The sequence below is a fragment of the Crocuta crocuta genome, unplaced genomic scaffold (assembly GCF_008692635.1).
Source record: "Crocuta crocuta isolate KB4526 unplaced genomic scaffold, BGI_CrCroc_1.0 scaffold139, whole genome shotgun sequence".
Classification (NCBI taxonomy): Eukaryota; Metazoa; Chordata; class Mammalia; order Carnivora; family Hyaenidae; genus Crocuta; species Crocuta crocuta.
Window position 1 is genome coordinate 3,480,470 of NW_027533258.1, and position 18,704 is coordinate 3,499,173.

Here is an 18,704-nt window from a genome sequence, read left to right on the forward strand (position 1 = left end):
CGCCAAAGGTCTTCCATTTTAGGTCCCTTTAAAAAAAATGCAAACGGGGTGCCTGGGTGGCTCAGTCGGTCAGGCGTCTGACTCTTGATTTCAGCTCAGGTCACAATGTTACGGTTCGTGAGATCGAGCCCCACGTGGGGCTCTCTGCTGACAGCACAGACCCGGCTTGGGTTCTCTCTCTCCCTTCCTGTCCCTATCCTTGCTTGTGCCTGCTCTCTCTCTCAAAATAGATAAACTTAAAAAAATGCAAACAAAAAATGTAACCTGTCAAGCCACATAAATCATCGCAGGCTTTTTATAGCAGGGCTCAGGAATCTGATTCGTTCTGGAGCAGCCACAGACACACGTGTCTTGGGCTGAGCCTATGGGGTGCGGATGATTCATGCAGGAATAGAGGTTTCGAGGCTGGACCCGAGGAGGGGCCGGAGCCCATGGGGAGCTGTTCGGAGCGGCCGAATAACCCAGCCGCCTTGCCTCGTCATCACTGCCCTGGCTGCCGGCCAAGCCCAGGGCACGGTCATGACTAACTGGGTTTCCTCCGGGAGGGCGGAAACAGTTAAACTCCTGCAACAGCTGCAGTCAGTTAGGCGTGGTTTTCTTGTCGACTCGGGCTGTGCGGATCCCGTGCCGAGGGGCAGAGGAAGGACAGCTTCGCCGCCAGAGTCTTCCAGATGGCTGAGCTGGATCTGATGGCCCCAGGGCCACTGCCCGGGATTACCGCTCACCCTCTGGCCACTGTCAGCCCAGACTCTGGGTCGACCAGCCCCGCCGAAGAGGAGGACACGGGCTCCCTGGGGAGCCCCCAGGTGGAGACAGAGGGACCCGACAGTGGCTTTGCAGGGCAGGGGGCTCCTGACGGCCCCGCAGGGGAGGCGGCGGCGGTGGCGGCGGAGGAGGTCCTATGTGACTTCTGTCTCGGCACCGGCAGGGTGAAGGCGGTCAAGTCCTGCCTGACCTGCATGGTGAACTATTGTGAGGAGCACCTGCGGCCTCACCAGGAGAACAGCAAGCTGCACAGCCACCAGCTGACCGAGCCCGTGAAGGACCGGGACCTGCGCACCTGCCCTGCCCACCGCAGCCCGCTGGTCGCCTTCTGCCGCCCCGATGGGCAGTCCATCTGCCAGGAGTGCAGCCTGGATCAGCACAAGGGCCACGCCTTGGTCTCCTTGGACGCCGCCCGCAGGGACAGGGAGGTGAGTGCTGGGGTCTGTCCGGGAGAGGCAGGTGGGGAGACGGTGTCCCCGGGGAGAGGCTGGACCCCCCCCACCCCCCACTGCAGCTCCTGGGGCTGCCGACTTCACGATGGCCTTTGGTCCAGCATAAATACTTCTACTGCACTTGCCCTTGGACGCTGGGAACGGGCCACCCTGCCCCTGTCTCCCTCCCGACGTCTCTGTGCTATCTCTGTGTGTGTGTGTCTCACTTCACGCTTGCTAGCTTGCCATTTCTCAGCTTTCGGCGGTGGATGTGCGTTTGGGTGTTGCGTGCCGCAGCTGTAGGGCTTTGGGCACTGACGTCTCCTCCTGGCTGGATCTGTGTGGCCTTTAATGAAATGCAAACCATGGCAGAAATTCAAGAGAAAACAACAACAACAAATCTAGCCTTTCGCCTCACCTCTCTTCTCCCCTTTCCGCCACCCAGGAGACCCGTAGGAAGTGCCCCTCTAGAGATCTCTGGTGTGAAATCTGATCTGAGAGCCTGAAGAATGCTAAGGTAGCCTAGAATTGGAAACTTACTTCCAGGTCCAATGTCAAGGACGGCTTAACTTAGGGAAAATAGAAGTTTGTCATCAGATAGAGGTACCAGGAGAGACTGAGAGACACCACACACCTGTAATTTTATTCCCATCAGATAGAGAAACTGTTTCTAGAACAACTGGCTTTTCTTTGCCCTAAAGCTGAGAGCCTGGAGAAGTTCTCGAGAATGAATTTAGTTACCGTGTATTCTTTGTTTCTCACACTTTGACTTTCCGTGAGCACTTTTTTTTTCCCCAGTAAGGAAGTGCACTTGACTTTTGTCCCACATTCCTTATGTTCACACTGCTGGCAGCTCCCTGTTTACACTGCACAGGGCGGGAGACCCACCACAACTGCTCGATCCAGTGTTCCTGGGAAGCAAAGGGAAGAGCTTTCTGGGAAGGACGCTTTACTTGCCAGAGCCCCTCCTCCGTGTCCTTTCTTAGGCATAGATTTTATCCTGGGCTAGTGGGGATTGTTCTGGAAAGCTCTGTATTCCAGAGGCCAATGAGTCACCACCTCCAGTTCAGGAAGGCACTTGTCAAGTGCCTCCGGTGTTTCCTGAGTTAGGGAATGTCATGTCAGGAAAGCAGGTCACTGCGGCTCATAACCAGGACGAACGAGGCTCTGTATAACGCTCTTTCGTAATCACAGAGAGGCTCTGTATCAACAGACAGGTCAAAGGAAAAAGCTCTACATAGTTGAGCAAAATGGTCTTCAGTAAGCATTGCCATGTGCTAAATACTCCGTAGATTTTCTCATTCAATCCTCAGATAACTCCCGAGGTGGCACTTTTTTTTATCTCCACCACATTCTCCCAAACTCGTACAGACAACTGAGTCATGGGCTGAGGAATGGAAGCTTTTGGAAAGCCACCCTACTCCGGGAACACGAGTGAAGGGCCCTAAGATCACAATATTATAACTTTTTGTTTGGTACCAAAATCCTGCAACACATATAGTAGAGATGTTAGTGCTGCTGTTTTCTTTGGGTATAATATCCGAATACAGTTATATTTACCTGGAAAAAGTGATGGGTGTACATGTTGAAAAACAATCTCCACCAAAGGCTGCAATAGATTATATCAGAAAAGGTCTCCTCTCCCATCCTGGAACCCCTCACTTCCTTCCTCAGTTAAACACTACTATCTCTACTTTCTTCTGTTTCCTTTCAGAAATATTCTGTGTCAGTACTGGCAGTAGATAAAATATGGATATTTAAAATTTTTTTAAGTTAGTTAGAGAGAGAGACTGAGGAGGAGAGGCAGAGAGAGCGAGAGAATCCCAAGCAGCCTCTGTACAGTGTGTGGGACTCGAACTCATGAACTGTGAGATCATGACCTGAGCCTAAATCAAGAGTTGGACGCTTAACCAGCTGAGCCACCCAGGCGCCCCACAATCTGGCTTTTAAACACAATGAAAACTGGTGTATCACAGGGAGGGTAATTATAATTCTGAGCAGGAACAGTTGTGCAGAGTGTATTTGGAACCCCGAATTCAGACATCCTAGGGGTGAGCTGTGGGAGGTAAAATAAAAACTGGGTAAAGGGGCTCTTTAGAGCAATTTTTGGCGCTGAAAAGCAGTCATGCTTACAGGTACGATGCAACAGCCCCGTAGTACCAGATTTGTTTGGTGAGGGCCCCAGTTCAAAACCTCCGCCTTGCCCAGCTGCATAACAAAGCTTTCTGGAAAGGAGCCCAAGAGACCAGCCCAGTCTGCCTCGATGAGGCTGTAACTGCCACCGGGATTATTTTGAAAGTTGCACTAGACATCATTAAGGTTCCAGAAGCTTAGTATGCCCTTCGGCTGGCCCCAGCCTGCTGGAGCCCCTCGCCGAAGGTCACTCTGGGTAGCACTAAGGGCTAATTACTGAAGCAGGCACGTTGTTGGAGGAACGTGCAAACGGCAGGCCCAGCCACGAGGCGACAAAGCATCTGAGAACCTGCATCAGATCTACACAGCCACTGATTTCTCGTTAACCACCCTGCGGAGGCCCCTCGGGTGTCGAGCTATGCCAGTGGGGCACCACCTCGGGATCTGGGGAGTCGGGTGTTCTTTGGTATGTGTTCCATCCAGGCTCTTCCTGGTGGGGACGTCTTGGCACTTCTCCGCCCCAGGCCAGCTTCCTGAGGCCTCGCAGGGCCCTGCGAGCCGCCTGCTGAGTCCTCTCGCCTTCTCTGAACCGCGGCCATGCTGCCATGGGAACGAGACTGTGTAGGTGCATGCGTGTGCGCGTGTGCGCGAGCATGCGTGGAAGCATACGTGCGTGCGTGCGCGCACGCGGTGAACCCTTCCTGAGCAGGAAGTGCACGTGGTCCTTTCCTGTTCTCCCTCAAGCTTATCAAACTGCCGTTGATTGCTTCCTATGGGCTAAGTGTGAGACCACACTGTCTGCCCTCGGGGAGCTTAGACTCTCGAGGAAGCCAAGGAATGTTCCATGGCTCCCTGGAGTGCCAGAGGGCTGAGGCGGCCCAACAGCTACATGTTCCAAGGACGGAGTGGTCACCAGGAAACAGGCCAGGGCAGCCTTCTCAGAGGTGGGAAGACCTGTCTTGGATCACGAGTCCGCTAGCGACAGGCCATTGCATTCAGCCTCAGCAATGGTTCTAGAAAGTTCAGGACTGGGCGTGGCACACAGACGTGGTCTCCATGTAGAGCAGGAGCCAAGTTTCTTTGAGCCTCAGGAAACAGCATTGTCCGCAACCCATTCGCTGGTAGCCAAAGGCGGGTGATTCGAGGCTGCGCAGGAAAAGAATTTCTTCTGGAAAGTCCGAGGAATGTTTTGGACTCAGCATTGCATAACTTGTTTTTTTCTTATTTCTTTATTTAAGTAACTTGCTTTTCCTTAGACATGCTACCAGGGTGTATATCTTTCAAGAGCAAGGAGGGTGTCCTATGTGGCTGGACTGACGTGTGGTAGGTGCTGACCAGTCCACTGAGGGATGACGTCAGGTCAGGGGGAACTCTGGGGCTACCAAGGCCAAACTCCCCAGAAAGGTCTACACTGTGTGGACGGAAACAGAAAGGAGCCAACACCACCTGGACTTTTCTTCTCCCTTTGCGTTCCCTCTGCTATTCCCACCTGCGTCTCTGACCCGAAGTCTGACCCCTGAGCTCTGGGTGCTACCTTCCGCAAGAACAATTCTGTCAACCTATTCCTGTGGCCCTGAACCAGAGGAGAAGCGGAATGATCTGACAGGGAGGGGCACCTGGGTGGCTCAGTCGGTTCAGCATCCGACTTCGGCTCAGGTCGTGATCTCACAGTTTGTGAGTTCGAGCCCCAGGTCAAGGTCTGTGCCGATAGCTTGGAGCCTGGAGCCTGCTTTGGATTCTGTGACTCCTCCTCTCTCTGCCCCTCCCCTGCTTGCACTGTCTCTCTCTCTCTCTCAAAAATAAAATTAAAACATAAAAAAAATAAATGATCTGACGGGGAGAGATCAGATAACCAGCGATGGCGGGTCTTCATACCCCAAATACTGTGCCTCTTGTACAGCATTTGTCATTACCTGGCTGAAATAGACAGTGCCCTCCCACCTGGGGCCATCTACAGTCACAGGCACCACTGTTCTGCTTCCGTGCAGGGTCCACCCTGCCCCCTAGAAGCGTGTATGGATGACATCTTGGGAAACCTAAAGCCAGAGCCTGGGGCACCCTGTCATTATCTAGGAACAGGAATAACTGGAGATACAGGTCTCCCCAGGGCCCCCACCTTTTGTGGTAATCTGGGGTGCCTTCCCCTGGGGTGACTCAGAGAGGTCCCCGTTCGGTCCTTGGGAGTCCTTTTCTCCTTTTATGGCTGTCTGTGGGCAAGGGAGAAAGCCCGGGTCCCTGCCTAGCCCCTGGGAGTCTCGCTGTGCTCTGGATGAGGCTGGGGCTGCCCGTGCCCCTTGCCAGGCTGGGTTCCCTTGTGTCTTCCACCACCTTTAACCGAGCACGTCACGTTTGCCCCCTTCCCTGGAGCAGGTCACTGTGTAAGCCTTTTATTTATTTACTGTTTATTTATTTGAGAGACAGGCAGGCAGACAGAATCCGCAGCAGGCTCCAGGCTCTGAGTTGCCAGCACAGAGCCCAATGCGGGGCTCGAACCCATGAACTGTGAGATCATGACCTGAGTGGAAGTCAGACGCTTAACCAACTGAGCCATCCAGGCCCCCCCTCTGTGTAAGCCATTTCGATAGACCAAGATTCCATGACTGCACCCAAAAGGCCAGACCCTCCCTCTACCCCCAAGTAAGTCTGAGGTTGGGGTGTTGGGGGGGTGTCTTGAGGCTCCCTCACCTCCCAAGTCCACATCCCGGTTCCTGAGCAAAACAAAAAAAAGGAGTTCCCTGCGGCCTGCAGAGTGAGACAAAGCCTCCTTCGTGCCTCTCTGTACCCTCATGGGGGGGCCAGGAAAGTCCCCAGGCTTCAGTAGGAAGAAGCAGAAACCAATTAGGCCCTCTGAGTTCCCTTAGGGCGAAATGACACACAGCTTCAAATGCAGACAGAACCTATTGAAAGCAATTAAAACTATTCTTTTTGTGCAGACTCAGGCCCCAGTGGAAGCCGGGGTAAGGCCTTTGAATGTTGCCAAGGATTCAGCTTCTTGGCAGAGAAGTGCCAAGGGAGTCTCAGAGGGGAGGGCAGAGCAGGGGGTGGGGATCAGAGCAGGCAAACCCGAGGTTCTCAGGCAGGCACTTGCCTGGGGTGGGAGGGCCCTGCAGCCAGGCCTGACGAGTGTGGGCCGGGAAGCAGCCACGGTAGCAATACCCAGGACGAGAAGGGGGACTGTGAAGGCCTTGCTGACCTGGGTGGAGCACACTCAGCGTGCCAGCTACCAGAACCAGTTTGTATTCACACGCGCTGTGTCATTCAATCCTCACAAACCCCCAGGAGTGAGGAGCTTCAGTTGTGCCCATTTCACAGGTGAGGAAATGGAAGCCAGGAGGCGCTAAGTAACCTGGGGTCTCCACCCTTGGCTCCAGCTCCTTCTCCTTGTAAGGTTGTTCTGGGAACACATGCGCTGGGCTCCAGTGCACTGATTAGGTGGCTGGATGGCATCATCTGTGAACTGGAGGTAATGGTGTTCCCCTGCTGCGGCTGTGCCCGGGATGATAGGAGGTGACCCATCGAAATGCTTGACATGATGACCAGTCACAGCACAACAGACGTGCTCACGGCGTTTTTAGCGGATCTGTGCCGAGTTCGGCCCCAGGAGGTGGGGCCCCAGGAGGTTCGGCCCCAGGAGGTGGCACACAGCTTTCCCTTCCTGTCAATTTCGGGCCCTCCAGGCTGGCTTCTGAGGCAGCTTCCAGGGTCGCATTCTCCTTTCCATGGGAGAAGAGCAAATAGTACATCGTTCCTGGGGACATTCCGTGTCCATAACTTGTTCTTCCTTCTCCTCAGGCTGAACTTCGGGACACCCAGTTAGAACTGGAACGGAAACTCAGGTTGAATGAAAACGCCATCGCCAGGCTCCAAGCCAACCACAAATCCGTGTTGGTAAGGCTGGCCCGCCTGGGTTGTGGGACATGGGGTTACAGGCCCAGCCTCTGTGTCCATGGGCTCCTTGGAGTTTCTCGGCAGATGGGGATTATCGGTACAGATACGGTCGGCTACACCATGGGGTGGCCTCACCTTGCTGTTAGCTTCTGTTATGAAATTAATTTAAGGTTCAAAACTGGCAAGTGGTTTTCTTTTTAATAATACAGAGTAGAGCAAGTCTAATTCCATTCTACAGCATTCTTGTTTTTACATTTGCATATACTTTTTTGACCAGGAGAAAGGGGTGTGTGTGGGAGCAGAGGGGGTAGCTAGCTAGAACTCCAGGAATCAGGCAGAGTCCGGGTGTCTTGCATCATGGGAGACTGTTTTGCATGTGAGTGTTAGCGGTCCTGTGTCCTGGCAGCCAGAAAAAGGAGTGGAGAACTGCTTGATTAGTGGGTGGTGACTTGATAAGGCCAATAGTGTGCCAGGCTACTTAGTTTTAGCCTCACTTGTATATGGCCATTTCCCATATAAAGTATAAGTAGGGCCAAACAGTTCCACAAATATTTCTCATTAGTGGAGAGCCAATAACCATCACTCAGAAGAGAATCCCAAACACTTAAGCTATGGTAGTGAGTCAGCATCATCATCTTTGCATGCCATGAATGATTCCATCCATCCATCCATCCATCCATCCATCCATCCATCCATCCATTCATCTGTCCACCCATCCACTTGTCCATCCGTCCATCAATTGATCCATCGATCCATCCATTGATCCATCTATCCATCGATCCATCCATCCATCTTTCCGTACATATGTAGATATATACATACATGTCAACTTAATTTCCTCCTCCTCAATATTTACAACTAACTAGCTATGAAAGATCAACACCTCTTTTGCACCCACATCAGCTTATGAAAAGAAGAATAATTGTTCCTTTAAAGTCTCATAAACCTTTGGGATTGTTGATTTCCAAGCTCAAGATCATCTACAGAACTACATGGAGCATCTTGCCTTTTTTCTAGCCATTTATTTTTCAGACATTTTGATCCCTACTAGCTCTTCTCATACTTATGTGGTAACTCGGGGAGGTAGTTACCATGATGGCCACCATGTACAAGGGATGGGAACACACAGATGACAGAACTCGCCTGGTGCCCCCAGATCAATGGAACGGGAGACCTGACATTATTGGTCCCTGGACCTAAAAAAATCAGGATGTTTACAGGCACGTGCACTGTCCTCAACCTCTTTAAGCCACTAACTTTGGTACTTTGGTATGTTTGTGGCCCCTTCTCTCTTTAGTCTTTATTTGTCATTGTTATGCCCAGATCGCGATCTCCCCAAAATCCCAAGACCACCAAGGAGTCCGAGTCACGCATGCAAAAGCAAAGGGCTTTATTACAGGCTTAAGCTCGGGCTCCCAGACCTCACCAGCGCAATGGCTCCGTGCTGAGAGCCCCGAACAAGGGCAGAGTAGGGTTTTTATGGGGTTTGTGATGGGGGAGTTACAGAAGCTGTGACATGGGAACAGTGATCCAATCATAATTATACAACATCATTGACAGCGGGTTTGACCATACACATTGTCTAGAGTATTCGTTACTTTTGGCGGGATCCAATTACAACGTTTAGAGTACCTTTAAATTTAACCAATCACAGAGCGAGCCTTGGGTCTTATTTGGTGACTAACGGGTTAACTTTAACATTAGGTAACAGGGTCCTATCTATAGTTTCTATCTCTAGGCCTCTCCCTCAGTACTGTGGAGGGTGGTCGCTGGCCTTTCCTGATTGGGTGTTGCAAGGGTAGTTTCTCCTGCCTTGGGCAATGTGTAACTGCCTGATAGTTTCGGGGAAGCTGGAACTTAGGCCTTCTAGTTTAGAGGGGAAACTTAGAGCCTGTCATGGAGTCAGTTTGGTTTAGACGTTTAGACTTGTGTCCTTACATCATCATTTGGCCAGTAAGTGATATGCTTTGCACATTCCATTTATATGCAAGGAAGAAGTGTTTCTGCATGAAACAGTTTAGGAAGGAGAGGTCACGTAGGACAGCAGCAGAGTCAGCCTGCAAACATCAACTGAGGCCTCCCTTCTACCGCCCTTTCTTCCTTGGTGGTGAAGAGGGGATTGGGACCTTGAAGTCTGTCTTCAGACTTCTATGAGAAGGTTGAGGTTCTTTGTTATTACTATTATTATTATTTTAGAGAAAGAAAAAGAAAGAGTTTGGATGGGGGAGGGGGCAGAGAGAGGGAGAATGAGAGAATCCCAAGCAGGCTCCATGCTCAGTGTGAAGCCCGATGTGGGGCTCGGTCCCATGACCCCAGGATCATAACCTGAGCTGAAATCAAGAGTCAGATGCCTAACTGACTGGCCAGCCAGGCGCCCCAAAGGCTGCCTTTTATAACAGGAAATTGCTCCCCAGTTTACAGGTTGCTTGGACTTACGGTTCCGTATGTTGAGCTTCGATAAAGTTGACCGCCCCCTCCCTCCCCAGGTGTCCGTGTCGGAGGTAAAGGAGGTGGCCGAGGAGCAGTTTGGGGAACTTCTTGCTGCCGTGAGGAAGGCCCAGACCGATGTGATGCTCTTCTTGGAGGAGAAGGAGCAAGCGGCGCTGAGCCAGGCCAGTGGTATCAGGACGCACCTGGAGCACAGGGGCGCGCAGATGGAGAAGAGGAAGCAGGAGCTGGAGAGGATTGCCGCCATCAGTAACACTGTGCTGTTCCTGGAGGTATCGGCGGGGGCGGGGGCAGCCATCTCTAGTGCTGGGGGCTCCTCACTCTGCTGGGTCTGTGACAGATGTGGGCACACATCTTTTTTTTAATCTAAATTTTTAAGCTTATTTATTTATTTTGAGAGAACGAGAGCAGGAAGGACAGAGAGAGAGAGAGAGAGGGAGAGAGAATCCCAAGCAGGTTCCGAGCTGTCAGCACAGAGCCCGATGCAGGGCTGGAACTCATGAACTCACAAGATCATGACCTGAGCCTAAAACAAGGGTTGGATGCTCAACTGACTGAGCCACCCAGGCGCCCCTAAAACTGCTCTTTGATAAATGAGGTGCCCGGGGAGCTGTGGGGCCAGAGAGAAGCAGGTTTTAGCAGAGTACACGCTTACAGGAGCGGAAAGGAAGACTTCCCAGAGTGAGAGACTAGAACCGGGTCATCGAAGATAAGTCACGTGCAAAGAGACAGAACAGCCCATGCTCAGGCAGAGGGGTTTGAGAAAGCACCACCGAGGTGGGGAAAGCACTTTCACTAGGAGGGGGCGTGGACTGCTGGGCACATAGTGATGGAGGCGAGGCTTGCGGGGCCAGGCATGTTCTTCCATGTGAAGTCACCAATACCAGTGCAGGATTTCAGACGAGAGAGGGATGAGCTGGTATCAGTATGCCCGGCAGGGGTGAGGCTGGGCACCTCTTGCCTTTCATTTTTTTTTTTTTTTTAATGTTTTATTTATTTCTAGGAGAGAGAGAGAGCGAGAGCGTGAGCAGGGGAGGGTCAGAGAGAGAGGGAGTCACAGACTGAAACAGGCTCCAGGCTCTGAGCTGGCAGCCAGCACAGAGCCCGACGCGGGGCTCGAACCCACGAACCGCGAGTACATGACCTAAGCGAAAGTCGGACGCTTAACCGACTAAGCCACCCAGGCGCCCCACCTCTTGCCTTTCAGAGAGGACAGCTGGGCGGGCAGAAGAGACGGGACTTTTCATTACAGGGCCATTGAGTACTTGCTAAGCCACATGCCATTAGGGCCAGACCTGAAGGACATGTAATCTTGCAGGGATTGGATGAAAATTCCATCACCCCAGGTCTGTCACTAGTTTATAGCCAAGTCAGTTAACTTTTCTGGGTCTCAGATTCCCCTTCAATAGGAATCAGCTCAGAGTTAATAACTTTCAAGGCCCCTCCCAGTCTAATAGCCCTAAATACAAATAGTTGAAAACATTTTTAAATTTATTTTTCTTCAGTAAACGCTATGTCTGATGTGGGGCTCGAACTCCCACCCTGAGATTAAGAGCTGCGTGCTCTACCAACTGAGCCAGCCAGGGGCCCCCAAATAATTTTTCTTTAAAAATTGTTTAATGTTTATTTATTTATTTATTTATTTATTTATTTATTTGAGAGAGAGACAGAGACAGGGAGACAGAGAGTGTGCGGGGGAGGGGCAGAGAGCGAGGAAGATGCAGAATCTGAAGCAGGCTCCAGGCTCTGAGCTGTCAGCACGGAGTCCAACACAGGGCTCAAACTCATGGACCGTGAGATTGTGACCTGAGCTGAAGTCGGATGCTCAACGGACCGAGCCACCCAGGCACCCAATTGATTTCAATTTTGAAAAAATTCCCTAGTTACAACAAACAAATATTTATTGTGGAAAAAAAAACTCTTGGAAAATAAGAAAGAAAATAATCACCTATGCTCCCCGCACCCAGAGACAACCGTAGTTAACCCTTTAACGAGAAGGAGAAGCAGGCAGAGAAAGACAGACAAAAATACTAACAGAACGTCTTTGTCAGGTCCTTTGCTTTTCAATATCAAAACAAAGAAAATATGAAAGAAAATTGGCTTCTTATGTTTTGCGTTTCCCCAAAGAGTATATAATTTTCCTTTTTTCTTTCCTCCTTGTAGGACTTTAACTTAAAAACTTTAATATGCATGAAATATATTTTAGCATAAGTTATTTATGTAGAAAGACAAGTTCCTTTTCTCCCAGTTGTGAGCCAGTTGAAACGACAACTTGTGTCCAATAACCCATTTTTTGCCCCCACTGACTTGAACTACCACTTTCCTCATGTATGTTGCTAATTCCACCTACGGTGTTAAAGTGTGTAACCTTCTATCAACTCTCTGGTCCGGAATTTTTCTGCTCTTCCTTATATCTACTTAAGCATTTTGCTACACTTCATGGCTGGGCCAACTTTTCTGCTGTATCCAGTGTGCCCTGCATTGCTTCAGTCGCTTTGGAATTTTGATATCGATCGGGTCCTTTTTTCTTTTCTGTTCTTCTTTTTTCTTTGCGGAAAGCAACCTTTCCTGATTATCACCTTGTTTTGAAGCTTAAGCAACTTAATATGATTATCTACCTGAGAGCGCTTTTCAAACTCGAAAGCTCAGTACAAGAATTAGAGAAAGCCTGTGTGTCCCATTGAAGGGGCAAGAGAAAGTCAGGATTCCTGACTCAGAACTCACTTATGAATCTTCCAAGTGCAACATCAGAGGAGTATTATTGCTGCTGTTTGGGCTGTTGGCATACAGTGTGCTCTTGCTTTTGGTGCCTCCTCTGGGTGGTGCATTGGGGCTACCCTTCGGCATCTCGTGTCTCTTGATTTTCCTATCTATCTATCTATCTATCTATCTATCTATCTATCTATCTATCTATCTATCTATCTTTCTTTAAGTTTGTTTTTTATTTTGAGAGAGGGAGAAGTGTGGGGAGAAAGTGCAGAGACAGAGGGAGAAGGATAAAATCCCAAGCAGGCTCTGCACTGTCTCAGTTTATGTATTTATTTTGAGAGAGAGAGAGAGAAAGTACAAGCAGGGGAGGGCCAGAGAGAGAGGGGGAGAGATGGAATCCCAAGCAGGCTCTGCACTGTCAGCATGGGGCTTGAGTGCCCGAACCACGAGATCATGACCTGGGCTGACGTCAGACGCTTAACTGGCGGAGCCACCCAGGTGCCCCCATTCTTTTTTTTTTTTTTTAAGATTTTATTTTTGAGTAATCTCCACACCCCGTGTGGGGCTCAAAACCTATGACTCCGAGGTCAGACCAACCAACAGAACCAGCCTACTTTCTCAGTTTAAAAAAGAAAGACTTTCTATGCTGTTAGGTCCTGAGCTAGATATGTTACATATCTGCTCTGCACAGTGCACTTTACCATCCACCCATTTTACAGATGCAGACAGTGACGTAACGAGAGCAGTTGAAGAAATGCCGAAATCAAGGCACGTTCTGCCATGTTTTCTTTTCCTGCAGGAATACTGTAAGTTTAAGAACACTGAGGTCAGCGCCTTCCCTAGTGTTTACATAGGACTCAAGGATAAGCTCTCAGGCATCCGCAAGGTCATCACAGACTCCACGGTGCACTTAATCCAGTTGCTGCAGAACTACAGTGTCCAGCTCCAGGATTTCTCTAAGGAAGGTGAGAAGCCGCCTGGGCCGTGGGCTCTGGTATGAGTGTTCCTCAGAGTGGTTGATGGGGAAGGTGAGAGAGAGCCGGGGAGAGCGGGTGAATTCAGGGGGAACATCTCATTTTTAAAGCTGTCCTTTGGCCCGACCATGTCGCTAATGGATGCTTCCCTTGATGATTTTATTTTATTAAAAAAATGTTTTTTAATGTTTTATTTATTTCTGAGAAAGAGAGAGAGGCAGCGTGAGCAGGGGAGGGTCAGAGAGAGAGGGAGATACAGAATATGAAGCAGGCTCCAGGCTCTGAACTAGCTGTCAGCACAGAGCCCAACGCGGGGCTCGAACCCACGAACCGTGAGATCGTGACCTGAGCCGAAGTCGGACACTTAACTGACTGAGCCACCCAGGCGCCCCTTGATGATTTTATTTTATGATCGAGACCCAGAGACGTGGAGTTGGTTACATCATGCAACTGGCTTGCGTTTCTGAGTTTGCGAATGCCTGTGTGTTTAAGTGAAATCCAAGCCAGTCTGGGATCTTTCTCCAGCGCGTTATGCTTCACCCATGAGAGAAATGTAGGCCCATTGACCATAATGCTCTCTGACATGACTGGAGCCCAGCCCTTCGTTCCCCTGGGGAGCCCAGGGAAGAGTGGCTGGGAAGCCCTGCTTCTTAGGCTTTCCTGACCACCTGCACAGGTGTGTGCAGTCATAACTCTCTGATTTTCTAGAGGAATATGATATCAGTACTCAAGTGTCTGCCGTGGTTGAGCGCAAGTATTGGACGTCAAAACCTGAGCCCACCACCAGAGAGCAGTTCCTACAATGTAAGTTGTGAACGGCTTCCCCTTCCTCACTTATTGATGTCGGTGTAATGCTCTGTGGAAGCAAGAGCATCTTTCTTTTTTATTCTTTTAAAAAGTTTTAAAGAATGTTTTAATGTTTATTTTTGAGAGAGACCGAGTGAGCACGCACACGCACAAGTAGGGGAGGGGCAGAGAGAGAGAGAGAGAGGGAGACACAGAATCCAAAGCAGTCTCCAGGCTCTGAGCTGTCAGCACAGAGCCCAACGTGGGGCTTGAACCCACGAACCCTGAGATCATGACCTGAGCCAAAGTCAGACACTTAACTGACTGAGCCATCCGGGTGCCCCATGTTAGCTTTTTAAAAAACACAGTATTTCCAATCCATCCTTAACAAGTCCACAAGGTTTCATCTCCCGGGAGAGGCAGGACTGCATCTATGTAGTTGAGGCTCGTTTATATGACATTTGGCAAATTAATCTTGTTGGAACATGCCGTTGAACCCTTCTACTGCTTGTTTCCTGGGGTGACCACCGGTTGAGTAGCTCCTGGACGCCCTTTTCTCCAGTTAACATGGAGCCTCCGTTTCCAAGGACTGTGTCCTGTTTTTGCCACAACTACTTCTCCTTGGGACCTCTTCACTTCCACATACTTTCCTTTATTTATTCTTTCCTGCTCCCCGACGGAAGCACATCTGTATTTTATAAACAGATGAAATTAATACATGAAGCCAAATACTCTTTATTCTTTTTTTTTTATTTAAAAAAAAATTTTTTTTTAATGTTTTATTTATTTCTAGGAGAGAGAGAGACAGCATGAGCAGGGGAGGGTCAGAGAGAGAGGGAGTCACAGACTGAAACAGGCTCCAGGCTCTGAGCCGGCAGTCAGCACAGAGCCCGACGTGGGGCTCGAACCCACGAACCGCGAGATCATGACCTAAGCGAAAGTCTGACACTTAACCGACTAAGCCACCCAGGCGCCCCTAGAATTCTTTTTTCTTATGAAGAGAACTTTTGCGATCTCCTCTCTTAGCAAGTTTCAAATATGTGATATGTGTATTATTAACTGTGGTCACTATGCTGTATGTTACATCCGTGGACTTATCTTTTTTTAATTTAATTTTTAATTTTAATATTATTTATTTTTGAGAGAGAGAGAGACAGAGACAGACAGAGTGTGAGCATGGGAGGGCCAGAGAGAGAGGGAAACACAGAATCCAAAGCAGGCTCCAGGTTCTGAGCTGTCAGCATAGAGCCCAACGCGGGGCTCAAACCCATGAACTATGAGATCATGCTGTATGTGACATCCGTGGACTTATCTTTTTTTAATTTAATTTTTAATTTTAATATTATTTATTTTTGAGAGAGAGAGAGACAGAGACAGACAGAGTGTGAGCATGGGAGGGCCAGAGAGAGAGGGAAACACAGAATCCAAAGCAGGCTCCAGGTTCTGAGCTGTCAGCATAGAGCCCAACGCGGGGCTCAAACCCATGAACTATGAGATCATGACCTGAGCTGAAGTCAGATGCTTAACCCACCGAGCCACCGAGGCGTCCCCCACCCTGGACTTCTAATGGGAACTTTGAACCTTTGACTGCCTTCAAATATATGGAATGCTGTTACAAATCTGCGTGCTACTTGTGCACACGGACCATGCTAATCTCTATATTGTTTCTGTTTTTGTACATATGCTGCCAAAGTGAGCGCCTCTATGCCTTTGTGTGGTCTTCAGTTCACATTCATTTTTCCTTAGTTTCTTAAATTGATGTATCCTTTTCCCCCTTCTAATGTGGTCTCATTGACTATTCAGGGTTTCTTTTACTTAGACCCTAAGGAGTTTGGAAAACTCTGGGTAAATCTAAAATAATTTTTTGTATTAGTCGATTTTATTTTTCTCAGTTTTAATTAATTAATTAACTTATTTATTTATTTAGAGAGAGGGTGCCCATGAGCAGGGGAGCAGCAGGAAAGAGGAAGAGAGAGACTCCCAAGCAGGCTCCACACTGTCAGCACAGAGCCCAATGCGGGGCTTGATCCCATAAACCACGAGATCATGACCTGAGCCGAAACCAAGAGTTGGATGCTTACCTGACAGAGCCACTCAGGCGCCACCATTTTCCTTTTAGGTTCTTAGATTGTTTTCGTGTCGTTTTGTCCCCCCTCTGCTAATGTGGTCTCATTGACTACTAAGAATTTCTCTTACCTCCAACATAAAGGAATTTGGAAAATTGAAAATAATTTTTAAATATTTTTTTAAAAGTTATTTATTTTGAGAGGGAGTGTGTACCCGTGTGAGTCCACGAGCAGCGAAGGGACAGAGAGAGAGAGAGAGGGAGAGAGAGAATCCCAAGCAGGCTCTGCACTGTCAGTGTAGAGCCCAAAATGGGGCGTGATCCCACGAACCTTGAGTGGAAATCATGGCCTGAGTGGAAATCAAGAGTCGGATGCTTAACCAATGGAGCCGCCCAGGAACCCCTAGATTTTAAATAGACTTAAATATGCTAATTCATTTAGAAAATATATGCTGAATGTCTTCTCTGAACTAGGACCCAGGGTAGAGTCTCATGTGAAATGTGCAGTTTATAGACTAGACGGGAGATCATGACCCGAGCTGAAGTCGGACACTTAACCGACTGAGCTACCCAGGCGCCCCTAAATATTGGTCAATTTAAAAAAAAAATTGAAAAAGGGTGGCTCAGTGGGTTGGGCATTCGATGCTTGATTTTGGTTCAGGTCGTGATCTCACAGTTCTTGGGATTGAGCCCCATGTCAAGCTCTGTGCTAACAGCCCAGAGCCTGCTTGGGATTCTGTCTCCCCTACTTGCTCTCTATCTCTCTCTCTATGATCAATAAATACATATCCAGAAAGGAAGGAAGGAAGGGAGGGGGGTGAAGGAAGGAAGGATTGCGTGTGGGTAGATGAGTACTGATTTCCACAAGCCCTTGGCCACACCGAGAAGAATGTCTGGCCTTCAATACATGTTTGTTGAATGAATGAGTGAGTGAATAGTCAGTGGATGTTATTTCTTGATTTGGCTCAGCAAATAATACAGTCAATGCCCAGAGATCTGAACTTCAGAGAGGAAGAAAGCAGAGTGGTTTTGCGTTCTTTCTCTTTCGGTTTCCGTCCACCTCTTTCCTGGAGTGGTGGGTAAGGGGAACAGCCGCCCCGGTAAACAGAGAAGCCCAGAGAGGTGTTTTCTCAAGCTCGGGAGGCTGGCTGGGTTTGAAGTGTTCCATCCAAATCGGCTGTCAGTTCCTGCCCTTCCATGTCTCCTCAGATGCATGTGACATCTCGTTTGACCCGGACACGGCGCACAGGTATCTCCGGCTGCAGGAAGACAATCACAAGGTCACCAACACCACACCCTGGGAGCATCCCTACCCGGACCTCCCCAGCAGGTTTGTACACTGGCGGCAGGTGCTGTCCCGACAGAGCCTGTACCTGCACAGGTACTATTTTGAGGTCGAGATCTCGGGGCCGGGCACCTACGTCGGCCTCACCTACAAAGGCATCGACCGGAAAGCAGGGGAACGCAACGGCTGCATTTCTGGAAATGACTTCTCCTGGAGCCTCCACTGGAACGGGAAGGAGTTCACAGCCTGGCACAGTGACACGGAGACCCCGCTCAAAGCCAGGCCCTTCCGGAGGCTGGGGCTGTACGTCGACTTTCCGGGAGGGATCCTCTCCTTCTACGGCGTCGAGCCTGACGCCATGACTCTGGTTCACAAGTTTGAGTGCAAATTTTCAGAGCCCGTCTACCCCGCCTTCTGGCTTTCCAAGAAGGAAAACACCATCCGGATCATGGATCTGGGGGAGGAGCCCGAGAAGCCAATGCCAACTTCGGGGCAGGCTGCCCCCTAGACTCCAGCCTCCGCCCCTCAGACTCTTACTGACCACAGCAGCTTGCGTCTTAAGAGTGATTTGGGCGTGGAGATCTCGAGCAGAGAAGAAAGGTCTCTGGCTTCTCCCTTCTGCTCCCTGCTGGGCTGTTCTGTATGTTTGTAGTCATCCCTAAGCACCTGGATCCTCTTCCTCATCTTCTAGTGATGGTCTCCTGTCTGCTCAGGTGCCTAGATTCAGTAACCAGGAACCTTCAGAGCGAGCAGAAAAGACCGCAGAGAAATCAGAATAGACCACAAGCTCTATTTTGCACTTCTTCCACCCCAGACGCTGTCTTGGGTGCTGCGTGGCCATCATTAACTCGCTTACCCTTCACAGCGGCTCATATCATCCTCATTTTGCAGAGGGGGAGACTGCGGTTTGGGCNAGCCGAAACCAAGAGTTGGATGCTTACCTGACAGAGCCACTCAGGCGCCACCATTTTCCTTTTAGGTTCTTAGATTGTTTTCGTGTCGTTTTGTCCCCCCTCTGCTAATGTGGTCTCATTGACTACTAAGAATTTCTCTTACCTCCAACATAAAGGAATTTGGAAAATTGAAAATAATTTTTAAATATTTTTTTAAAAGTTATTTATTTTGAGAGGGAGTGTGTACCCGTGTGAGTCCACGAGCAGCGAAGGGACAGAGAGAGAGAGAGAGGGAGAGAGAGAATCCCAAGCAGGCTCTGCACTGTC

At 49.6% G+C, this 18,704-nt stretch overlaps 1 protein-coding gene across 1 annotated transcript; it reads left to right on the forward strand.

The window, feature by feature from the left end:
* The first annotated feature begins 610 nt into the window (after positions 1-610).
* Positions 611-18,377, forward strand: LOC144217135 (tripartite motif-containing protein 16-like protein). The gene is made up of 6 exons (XM_077746668.1): positions 611-1,193; positions 7,122-7,217; positions 9,704-9,937; positions 13,174-13,339; positions 14,057-14,152; positions 17,409-18,377. Exons 1-6 carry the CDS (start codon positions 672-674, stop codon positions 17,990-17,992), a joined length of 1,698 nt encoding a protein of 565 aa, XP_077602794.1. The 5' UTR covers positions 611-671; the 3' UTR covers positions 17,993-18,377.
* Positions 18,378-18,704: the final 327 nt, after the last annotated feature.

Bases quoted from the DNA above. Each gene is read 5' to 3' on its own strand.
- LOC144217135 (XM_077746668.1), top strand. From the start codon at position 672: ATGGCTGAGCTGGATCTGATGGCCCCAGGGCCACTGCCCGGGATTACC. The intron at 7,218-9,703 runs GTAAGGCTGGCC...CTCCCTCCCCAG, and splicing joins CCAACCACAAATCCGTGTTG to GTGTCCGTGTCGGAGGTAAA. The intron at 9,938-13,173 runs GTATCGGCGGGG...CTTTTCCTGCAG, and splicing joins ACACTGTGCTGTTCCTGGAG to GAATACTGTAAGTTTAAGAA.